General features: G+C 31.5%; 1 protein-coding gene across 1 annotated transcript in view; it reads right to left on the reverse strand.

Moving 5' to 3' along the window:
- Positions 1-1,321: 1,321 nt before the first annotated feature.
- The window catches only part of LOC127698329 (protein trachealess-like), a 64,698-nt gene continuing 53,409 nt past the window's right edge, over positions 1,322-12,610 (reverse strand). The window contains exons 7-12 of the mRNA XM_052201734.1: positions 12,445-12,554; positions 11,797-11,990; positions 10,720-10,826; positions 9,867-10,014; positions 8,437-8,546; positions 1,322-5,622 (exon numbers count right to left, since the gene is read on the reverse strand). Coding sequence (XP_052057694.1) covers positions 4,373-5,622; positions 8,437-8,546; positions 9,867-10,014; positions 10,720-10,826; positions 11,797-11,990; positions 12,445-12,554 — 1,919 coding nt within the window. The 3' untranslated portion in view covers positions 1,322-4,372. The remainder of the gene's footprint in view (positions 5,623-8,436; positions 8,547-9,866; positions 10,015-10,719; positions 10,827-11,796; positions 11,991-12,444; positions 12,555-12,610) is intronic.

Consider the following 12,610-nt stretch of genomic DNA (forward strand, 5'->3'; position numbering starts at 1 on the left):
ACGGATCTTGTAAAGAGTTGTTGCAAGGGTTCTTAAAGTGCAAAGAGCATGGAATTTTCTTTACACGAAGCATCGGTTTTAACGTTCCCATTTTGACTGGACTCAGTTGCGTACTAGTACACCTCGCAAGAAGTCAATATGATTGAAAGCTTTAATGGACTTCCTGCCAGAGTTTTTGTCCCTAAATCATAATTTGATTCCAATGTTTTTCATTTATGTCTATTACTTTAAAGCATTATAAAGGATTTACAAAAAAACCTCTATGCAGCACCAATTGTCAGTAAGACATGGTTTTGACCCACAGTTTACATTCAACATAAATATTCCTGTTGCTTTGTATAAATCTTATGGTTTAAGCATCCTAAAATGCTAGGTTAGCAACGTAGGCTCCTTGGTACCTTTGGTTTTCTATTATTTCTATAGAAATTATTTAAAAGTATAAGCTTACTGAAAAAGTTCTTAAAAAGACTTGCTATCCAGTCATATATTTCTTTAAGTGCAGTGGGCATCACAGAAAAATAGAATTCCAATGAAATATAGTCCATTTATGGAATTGGCTTGGGAATTGGGCCTGCAAAGTCGAATATTTGAGATGACCATATAATAAAGTAAATATGACTGTTTAAATTTTGCCTCCTTAAGGTAGATTAACTATATACCGCCATCTTGGGTCGTAAAATAGCAGTACACAATTGGACTAGTTCTTTGCTTAAATCTGCAAATATTTAGACAGATTGGCAGTTAATGTGTAAGACTTTTCGTTTAAATAAAGAAAAATAAGTGATTTATAGCATTATTTAGACTGTTTTAACAAATACAAAATATTTGTAATTGTTCAATTCGAATTTTCAACTTAGCAATATAAGGGGAGATCACTCTTATAGTAAAATTTTTATACTGGAGTGATAGTGAAATTTTCATTTTTTACTTGTAGCAAGAGAACAAGTTTGGTGACACCATTTTTTTCTTTTTATTTGCTTAAAGCATATTATAAAACCTATCTTTTCATATTTTATTTCAAAATTCTATCTCATAGATTTCTTTTTATTCACAAAAAAGTGTTTTTCATGAATAATCTATGCAAAATTGGGCAATTTTGCACGACTTGTAGCTTAAAAAATAGCACAGTGACCTTTACTTTTGATTACATTTTTTTAAAAAGCATGGCAAAATCTCCATTTTGACAAAGTATTATAAAATTCTGAGGAAATATATAGTGATGATCCACCTTAAGGTCCAGTGGAAGATATTTCACGCATATCTAGGACGATCAAAACAGTATTGCTCAGCAATATTAACAAAATAAGATCAGTAACAAAACTCACAAGGAAATGTATTTTTTTAATGTTGATGACAATAAAGCAACATTCATTGTAATGACATTCAGCTAACAAATCTATAACATTCATTTTAGACTCATAATGAGGTACATGATAACAATCATACAAAACCAATTATATTGGTAAAAAAAACAACAACAATACTGTTAAAATAAACATGTCATTTACTATGGTTTTCATTGTTCAACTATACTGTAAATTCAGAAATTATTGAGAGTTTTTTATTAATGTGAATAATGCCACTGTGTGAGTATCACAATAATAAGACCTCGCATTCTGATGTCTGATACATGTATCTTAATGCAGATTTTCCTGAAATCACAATAATTTATCTCTCATTTTTATCCACTCTTCAAAAATCGCAATAATAAATGGACACAATAATTTCTGAATTTACAGTATTAATTTCTACCATTATTCTCTTGGCAGAAATAACACTATTGTAAACTGTGCTGCTATGAGCAAACTTCTATCAAATAAAATTTTCAAGGTACCAGTAACAATAATTTTTTGGTTGAAACAGCATCCACATACAGATCAATGTTAATACTTCCTGGATGGTTTATCAGTTTTAGTGTTTCTCAATCTTATGAAGGATATATAGAGTGTACATCCAGAAACACCCTACTTTCAACAGTATGAAATCTGTTGTTTTGAGTGTAAAATGAAAGACAAAAGGATTTAAACCAGAGGAAATCCAACAGCTCATTCACTCATAGGCAGATTGGAGAGAGAAAAAAAGTATTTTATAATATAATTTGAGGGTATAAATTCATATCTACCAGAAAAAAAGAAAAAGATAAATCATTCCACACCTTATATAATGAACGGTGAGCTACTACCAAAAATGGCAAATACAGTATACATTGTATGTATTGTATCTATTGTGCAAACAGTAAGTAGAACATTACAGAGAATGGCAAATTGAAATAAGACTTGATACCACTATTTCACTATCTGAGACAAGCTTTTAAGGAGCCATCATATTTATATTGAAGTCCAAGTGTAATAATTGAGTAAAAGTTGGTCAAATTGATAAAAATGTATACGTTATCTGCAATTATTCAATCAAGTATCAAATATCAGCACTAATATGTATAAAAACTGAGCAATCAAAAGTCGATAAAATAAAATCAAGCTCAAAATATGATATGTAACTACTCATATAAAAAAGTTATCCTACAACTATATGTCAAGGAAGACTGACAACAGAGCAGAAAAATGCCATGTTCATGAAATTCTCTTAGTGATTACACTGGATTAAAACTTACATGTGATTTACAATTTCTTCTTACACATTTCAGTTCATATAACCCATGTATCAGCTTAGGCAGTCATAATAGGTAAAACTAGATTCACTATTACAAATTTGTAGCTAATTATGAATTATTTCACTTTCAACTAAAAAATAGCTGCATATAACAAATCAATCTATTTTACCCTAGTGTTCTGTGTTTTTGCAACAACAGTCACATTGGCTGATTATCTGGAACACTGGACGTATTTTTAAACTAGACACCCTAAACAGATTATGATCAAATTTTGTTTCAATTTGTACTGTGGTATCTGAGAGAAAAAAAATCAAAAATGGAAAAGTTTATACAAGAATCATAAATAGAACAACTGATGATGGAATCCAAGTGTGAGGCTCATGCAGGATGAGCTTAACATTTTTTACATAAAAAAAATTAGTTTGTAATTAAAGAAGCTTGTGTTCAAGGGTGGTCCAAATCTTTAAGAAATTTTACAAATATACAGGTAGATAATGGTGTATTCAAAGATAAAAAAATCACATGTTATAAATTTTAATTAATTTACAGTTGTGTTAATTTTAGATGTAACTCCAACTTGACATGAATGAATTTCCTTAGATTTGGTAGTTAATCATATTGCAACATCCATGCATATTTTCTTTTTTTTCAATTTTTTATTTCTTTTCATATAACTTTCTAAAACCAGATCTTTTGTCATAAATAATAATCGCTTCACATGCAATACATATATAATTTCACATCCTCTTCCTACACAGTATATCAAAAAACACAATACAAAGTATGCTGAAAAAAAGGGTTCTTTTTTCAAGATATTTAAATGGAGAACTCATATTGGAATAAATATCAACAAGAGTTTGACAGCAAACAGGGTACCTTTACATTTATGAGTGTCACTGATGAAGCAATCAGGAGAAAGAGGAACATAACTTCAGAAAACCATAAGTGAAACTTGCAAGAATCAAATTTGAGCTCCCTTGTCCTCTAAACAATGTATTAAAATTTGAAAAGGATTGGTTAAAGAGTTCTTATGTTATTACTTGGAAAGGACATAAAGCACAGTTTTTAAATCAATCAAGGACCATAACTCATTTACAGCAACAGAGAATTTTACCTCTATTTTGTCATCAGAAACACCATATTAAAATTTGAAAAGGATTAGTTTAATGGTTCTCAATTAATCCCATGGTTTGTAACTTCAATCTTGCCCATCCTTCAAACTACCCAAAAGCAATAATTGGTTTTTTTTGACAGGAAAACAAAGTTAAAAATCAAACAAAGTTCAACTTTAAACAGTTGTCTACATATATCTGAATTTAGTAAACTTTATGATCTGGTGTACCCTTGGCAAAACAAAAATAGACTTCTCAAGCATGTAATCCATGAGGGACTATTTTCAAAAGTACATCAATGAATACAAGTTTCAATGCATTTACAGACTATTATCAATTTTTAGATTCTTACTAGTAAGTTTGCTATGGCAAACCCTCTCAGTAAGAATAAAATTTATTAAACGTATTACATACAAAATTAATAACTCAGTTTTACTAAGTAAAAGTCACAAATATATAACAAAACATTTAAATACTGCTTAGAAATAAAAAATCTTCTCAAAATTTTATTCTTCTTTTATTTCACAGATTTGAGCTGATTTTTCTTTTACTTTCTAAACCTTTCATTTCTGTATAGAGTATACTGAAAACATAGAAATAGACAAGTTTAAATAAAAGAAGAAATAAATTTAAGTAATTTTAGTAAATTTCAATACCAAGAGTCATATATAACTCCAGAGGTACTATTTCCGCCATATATGAATGGTGGGTGCTCACCAACTTGATATGATGCAGGATGTATTTTTGTTCCGTTATTATAGTCTGGACTAGGAGAAACAAATGACAGTGAAAATGCTTGTGATTTCACTGGAATTGGTGCTGCCAAACTTGAACTGGCAACACTATGTTCATAGTGTCCATCATATAAATGTGAGGGAATTTTATCATTTGGTGACACAGATGCTGGCGGTGTAATGTCAAATGTATCTTGCAGACTACACGAGACGGTAGAGCCAGAATATGATGGCAAAGCTGTACTTTTACTAATGACTATGTGTGGGATATGTAAGGTCAAATGGTCTTTATGACCCTCATTTTCTGGTGGGGTCAATAAGTTCACTGGATCATTATTCACATATGATGGACGGGTGTTACTACGGATAACAGACTCCCGGTTGGCATATAAAGTTCGCAACAAGTTTGATGCTGGAAGTGTACTACTATCATGACTATTTCCAGCCCATTGAATGGCAGACCTTTGTCTATTCATAGCACCACCTATTTGCTGCACTGTGAGATCAGTAGGAGACTTCATTCCATTATCAATACCAGTAACGGGTAAATGACGATTCATTACATCCTCCAAATCCTTAACAGAACTAGCTACTGAATTGTGGTTTATGTCATCCAAATTTTGCCAGCCTAATTCAGACTGGTTTTCTTCCCGGATATGAGTATTTGAAGATCGTCTTGATAAATCTTCTGTCACAGAATACAATGTATTGTCACTATTTTCAGACATTTCATAGTCTTCGTTGTGATTACTTACATTTGAAGTGGAGCTGCATCGTTCACTTTTATCTTCATGACTTAAATGACTATTTATCAATGATATTGTACAATGTCCATCAACATCATCTTGATCAACACTGTAGTCTCGTTTTCTTTTTCTTGGCTTTTCAGTTTTTCGTCTAGAATATTTGAAATCTGTTTTGTTTACACTTATTTTGTCATGTAAATTGTCTGAAATAATTCTAGCAGCTTCCTCTTGACAGTCAATCAAATCATCAGGTGTCAAACAATGTTCAGTTTGACCTTTATCAAGGTCAATGTTGTCCAGTTCATCAGGTGAGTTTTGTAAGTTTTCTACTGGCTGGGATGTAGAAGAAGTAACACTTGTATCCCAGGGGTCATGTGTAGGAGACTTATGGCAAGTTAATGTGTCAGACTTGGCTTCACCTGGAATGGATATCAAATAAAATTTTAAGAAGATCATTCTATAACTCAGGATTTTAATTAGTGTTTAATTCTTCCTGTTTAGGTTTCTAAAACTATGCCTATCTTATAACAGGGTTTGATTATTCTACCCACAAAGGTCACAGTTCTTTTTTTATCATTCAATACAGTTCTTGATTCTTGATACAAAATGATCAGCCTATCTCACATATAAAGTCAATGTACAAACTGTACAATTAAACCACCTAACAGTAACTAATTTAATAATTTGGCTGTATATATAAACTATATATCAGCTAACAGAAGATCAACATTTACATATACAGAATAATATCAGTAAGATAAAAAAAATTCGCTCTACTTGAGTACACTAAACGTTGTGAAATATTCTGAATAACTAGTATTGATCTTTCAAAACATTAATAAAAGGAGATTTGGGGAAATATCAAAGCGACAGCAACCTATGACATAAAAAGACAAAAGACATCTAGAAGTCAAATTAAAGTTCATATTTCATTTTTTTTTTAAAGACCTTCAAAAATACTTGTGTGCTCTTAGGAGAAACACCACCTTGAAAAATTAAGGCATATACACTAAGTGATGTTCTGTATGCTAATCTTTCTTATGACTGCAGGGAATGTGTTCCTTTTTGGCACTAGATGATGAGTTCAAAATAGCAAATAAGAAGCAAAATAAAATAAATTGCTTTGCCGAGCGCAGCTGGATACAACCACAGAGGTCCAACCCTGCAAAGTTGGGGCAAAAATGGACACAATATTCGCACTTGGTACAGGTCTGAATTTGGATTGTAATTAAATATTTGACACATAATAGGTTTCTTACACAGAATAACTGAAGTCAAAGAACTTAGAATTGGTTATATGATTTGAATTTATACTCAATTTTTTGCTTTTGTGCAAAACACTATATTTGAAGAAATTTTCTTTTTAATTTCTGAAATCTGAAATGAGAAAAAAAATGTCCCCTCTCACAATTTCTTTTTTACCCCCCCTCCCCTCCCCCCCCCCCCCCCTTTTAAAAAAAAAAAAAAATTCTTTCCCTCAAGATATGGTCATAATCTCAATTCAAATTTCCAATGGAGTTTGCAACCATAACTACCCATTTAAATACATCATAAAAGTCTTAAAATAGAAAATGACATACATAATCATGGCTAAAATTAATATTCCTTAATCAACATTTTTAAATAGTAACTTCTAAAAATAAATTGACAGCTAATCACCTCAAGACAATACAACATTTCTTTATACATAATTTAAAAGCAGTGTAAGGGAGGTAATCCAAACATAACATTGTACTTTTTCTTAAATGTCCAGTAACCAGGAAACCCTTGTTTTACCCCCTTTATTGCCCATAATTCCTCAACGGTTTGAGCCATAACCCCCCAAAGCCAATCGTAACCATCCCTTTGTGATATGGAAACTTGTGGTATAATTTCAGAGAGATCCATACACCGTTCCACAAGTTATTGTCTGGAAAATAGAAAAATGCTTATTTGGGCCCCTTTTTGGCCCCTAATTCCTAAACTGTTACGACTATAACCCCCAAAATCAATCCCAACCTTCCTTTTGTGGTAATAAACCTTGTGTTTAAATTTCATAAATTTCTATTTACATTTACAAAAGTTATTGTCCGGAAACCAAATGTCTTCGAACGACGCTGACGACGACGACGATGACATGATACCAATATACGACCGCAAAATTTTTTGCGGTTGTATAAAAATTACTTGAGATGTAAAGTTGAATATTGATAAATCAATGCAGTTCACAGCAACTCAAATAATTTTGAACTACTGTAAATTCAGAAATTATTGTGTGCATTTATTATTGCGATTTTTGAAGAATGGGCTAAAATGCGAGGTTAATTATTGCGATTTCAGGAAATTCTGCATACAGATATCAGTATCAGAGGTCTTTATTATTGCGATCTTCATTCACTCATTCGCATTATTTGCATTGATAAAAACCTCGCATATAATTTCTGAATTTACAGTATTTTGTTCACAACAAGAGGACCACATTGACGAAATAGCATAGATATACCATTACAACTAAACTATTAGACTATGTAGTTAGTAACTAGAGGTCGGGGAGGCATATTTGTTGAGTGAACCATGAATACTTTATTAACTATGGTAAACAAAAGAAACAAATTGGTTAAACTTCTTCTAAAGGTACACTTTTGTTACTAGTTCAGTGATAAGGATTGGCTATTATTGATTTTTCCCCTTAAATAGGTAGCAAACAAAATTATTACTGATTTTATGTTTTGCATATCTAACACACAAACTTAACATAACTGTACTTTCTAAACCCTAAAATAGACAAGCTGTAAAAAATATCTGAGCTAAAACAAAATTATCTAAAGATGGAAAAGGGCATACTTCTAAGGCATCCCCCTGCCACATTCATGTTTATGCATGAAAATATTACAATAAATCATTGTTGAACCTTCTCAACAAAATATTACAGCTAATGATTAAAATCCATTTAAAAGACTTTTGAAAATAACTGTCTTTTACAGTTTTTAAGATAAAAGACAATTATGTGCATTTAACCCCTATGTTCTATTTATAGCCATGGCTACAATTTTTTTGTGTGACTGGCATAATAAAAAAAGTAGACACCCTGACATGATTCTGGCCAAGTTTGGTCCAGATAAGCCGTTTCAGATGATTTTTTTTTAAATATTAACAACGAAGAATACAAAAGACTATGACAGATAACACCAAGTGATGGATATAGAAGGGAAAAAAAGGAAAGATCTTTGGTGGTCACATTAGTCATTGCATACCTATGTCAGATCCATGTTCACTTTGATGTTCTGACTGATCTGTGTCTAAATGTCTTATAGGTCCTGATGTTTGATTCTGATCCATTACACAGCCTCGATGAAGTATTCCGCTAAAATTAACAATATTCATTTACTAATTCATTACACACAATATGACATTAGAAATTATGTCATGTACCATCTAAAAGATTTTTAAATGTAAATAAAAAGCTGGCAAGTGCAGAACAGCTGGATGCTGTCAGACATCACAATAATAACTTCATAGACATGGTAAGATATATTTTGACAGATATCTAATTATCTCCCTTTGTCCATAAATATAATAATAATATTAACCCAATATACAGAACACAACAGAAAATTTAATTATTTATATCTCATGTCACAATTTTATGAGATAATAACAGTTACCAGTCAAATCATTTGAACATAAGTAATGAAAAAGTTTGTTTCTGACTGGTAAGTATAAATACTTACAAAACAGAGAGACTGCTGATACAGTTCTGTGTTTTGACACAGTCATATGCTGAAGAAAGAGTATGCTTAAGAATTAAATAAGTAATTTCAGACCTAGTCTTCTTTAGGCATGTACAAAACAATAATGTGATAACTATGAAACACTAAAAGTTATATAAAATCTATTCAAACTTGCCTAAAAATTGATTAAAAAATGCTGGGAGGGATTTTATAAGATATGCACAAAATATGTGTGAGTCTTCTAAAAAGTTGTGTCCGGCCTGTCAATTCCACATGATATACTGTGGATTCATTAGTATTCGTAAAATACCAATTGTGGTACAGGGGAACCACGAATTTAAATGTTCAACAATTTACAAATTTTGTACAGAAATGCATGCAGACTTTGGCAAATACCCACACAAATATAAGTGTTACTTCAATCCACAAAAATTGGTACCCACGATTGTAAATGAATTCACAGTAAGTAAAAATGTTTGAGCCCTTTTTTTACAAGTTTTGGTATGGGAATCTCCGTAAATCTCTCAGATTAAAAACTAAAATAGCAGGTACACAACTTCATGTACTGTTTAAGAATGTGTGCAAATTTTTGAAATTCTGCAAAGTTGTTTTCAAGGAATTACAAATTAACATAAAGTGTAATGCGGAGAAAGACAACAGAATTGATCCCTGTGTGTCGCTACCAATAGCTGGACACTGTCAAACATTTATACATGTATCAGATTAAAAATATCAAAAAAGTTGAAATTTCAAGGGTTCAGCCCATCTAGACTCATTCATTTCATAACACTGTTCTGATAAAAACCAAAATCCCACATCCATACAAGCTTTTTTTTGAAAAAAAAGAATATTGCATTAAAATTTCATAAGGATCTACCAACTCTTGAAAAGCTTTTTTTGCATCTTTATAGGTAATTTCTTTAGATAAAAATTCTGTATCAACTATGCCTTACCTTAGTACATATATAATGGCAAGGATGGTATGATCATCAGATGTTTTGGAACTAAACAATGTGGTAGCACACATCTGTACCCATACATATCCACCATTCTTGTTCATAAATCTGAAGTAATCTGTCAGAACTTGGCCTTTACGCATTACTGTAAAAACATATGTAGACTCCTATAAGTTCCATTAACAAGTTTTATCCTTCTGACAGTTGTTCAGTGGCATACTATTAATACTCAATTTCTCATGTCAAAAATATAATATCCAAACTTGTTGCATTTCCTTTACTTAAAGAACACATTGATTTACTGAATGAATTACGAACCTTCTAAAGAAAAGATAACATAAAGTTGCTTTGATCATCATTGTTTGTGTGTGTGTTTTAAAGCTCTCATTTGATTGTATGTACATGTAATAGCATTCCAAACTATTAGCATCCACAGTACCTGAATATGTGTATTACAAATTAAAATAATTCTTGGGAATTACTTACATCATAAAAGATTTTATATTTTTAAACAAAGTTGTGACTTATTCATTGAGTCTTCTTTTTTGAAATACTTAGAAATATTAATTTGAGGATTGGTTCTTGTATGAAAAAAGATGTGGATATACTATCTAGAAATGTCCACATACATGTTTCTTCTCTCCCTTAAATGAATTCCAAAACATGAATTTTTGATTAACCTTTAACAGGCTTCCCAAAAAATATTTTCCCCACAATAAAAAATCTCTGATGTTACTGAATTAAAGTTTAATGTTACAGCATTAGGTCAATTTTGGAAAAACTGTTTAATGGTGTTTAGTTTTTTCATTAAAATTTTCTTCTGAAAAATGAATGATGATGGAGAACTTACAATCTTCATGATGTTTGAGTATTCTGATAACATCTCCAGCGTGACAGAAATCATAGAACATTCTGTTATTGGCATCATCACTATTCCAATCTGTTAACTCTGTTATCCTGCAAGAAGCATAGGTTTCAAATAAAAAGAGTATCTTTAAAAAGTCATTGTTTATGTAAAAAGAAAAAAAAATAACAAAAATACAGAACTCCAAGGAAAATTCAAAGTGGAAAGTCCCTTATTAAGTGAGGCATAAAAATTACCCCCCAAAAAATGCATGTCTAAATATAACAGAAGACTGCAAATGCAACAAGTGAAACTGCGAGCTACTGCTCACTGATGATACCCCTGCCCAAATATTTCGGTAAACAGGAAGTTGTTGAGTGATGAATCTGAAAACACATCACACGGTATAGCTGACTTATATAAACCCTGAAACCAAATTTCAGAAATCCTTGTATTGTAGTTCCTGAGAAAAATGTGACGAAAATTTTCAACTTGGCTATCATGTGTAAAATGATACAAGTGTTCAGTAAACAGGAAGTTGTTGAGTGATGAATCTGAAAACACATCACACGGTATAGATGACTTATATAAACCCTGAAACCAAATTTCAGAAATCCTTGTATTGTAGTTCCAGAGAAAGATGTGACGAAAAATATTCATGGGACCGAAGGATGGACTGACAAATGGATAGACTGACGGATGGACTGACGGATGGATGGACAGACAGAGGTAACACAGTATACCCCAACTATATTAAAGTGGGGGTATAAACATGTCTCATCTGCTTTAATAATTATGACTGAAAGTTATGTTGAAAGTCTTTGAGATCAAGGGTCTTACTACAGGTATCACAAAACATACCATGATCAATGAATCATAAAAATGAGTTCAAGGTCAGATGAACACTATCAGATGCACATGTTTCCATTAAAACCATTATATACATCAAATAAAATGGATTGACCTATAACTTGTCCTAACTAACATTGATCAATGAACAATTAACAAGGTCAAGGTCAAATGAACTCCCTCAGACATGTTCTAGATATAATCCTTCACTTGGTTCCTTTGCTTTCAACTTACATTGTATCACAGTATAGGATTTTTAAGTTTGGAGATAGCCTCATTATGAATGTGTCACTTTCTATCCTGAGTTCTGTGATGGTGGGAGGGGGTAGTGCTATAGCAATGCCAACCAATCCTAAATACTGTGTTGTAGATTTTCTGTTCAGGTTAAAACACATCTGGGGACGAAAATGGGCAGTTACATATACCACCTGAAAAAAACAGAGAGATGTAGCAGGTCTATGCTTTCCATGGTTTATAGTAATATTAAAATGTAAAATTGACTATAAATGTTTTCATTTAAAATCAAATTTTTGAATTGTCACACAAATACAACATACATGTCGTCTGTAATTCAGTTGTTATAGTTGGTTAGTGTCTGCCAATTCTTTTTTCTTTTACTGTTTTTAGCATAAATCAAGCAGTTAGATTTTCTCTTTTGAATTGTTTCACATTTTGTCATCTCAGGGCCTTTCATATGATTTTTGCTTATTGTAGAGGGCTGAACAGTGACCTGTAGTTTTTACATTCTCTTCCTTTGGTCTCTGGTGAATATCTACCTCATTGGCAATCATACCACATCTCCTTATCTTTTTTTTGTACAACACATTAACCAATTTCTTTATAACCATGAATGTCTCAAAAATATATAAAATAAAACAATACCCTATATCCAGAAGTTCTGACATGAACACCTCTTTTTGTCAGGGTAGATTTCATTCTCAAACAAAACGTTCTTTCTAGTGGTTTGTCAGGATTTGGTATCATATAGGCAACTGAAATTAACATCATATTTTATGTTATCAATATTAATATGAATTATCTCCCCTAT

The sequence above is a fragment of the Mytilus californianus genome, unplaced genomic scaffold (assembly GCF_021869535.1).
Source record: "Mytilus californianus isolate M0D057914Y unplaced genomic scaffold, xbMytCali1.0.p SCAF_4, whole genome shotgun sequence".
Taxonomy (NCBI): Eukaryota; Metazoa; Mollusca; class Bivalvia; order Mytilida; family Mytilidae; genus Mytilus; species Mytilus californianus.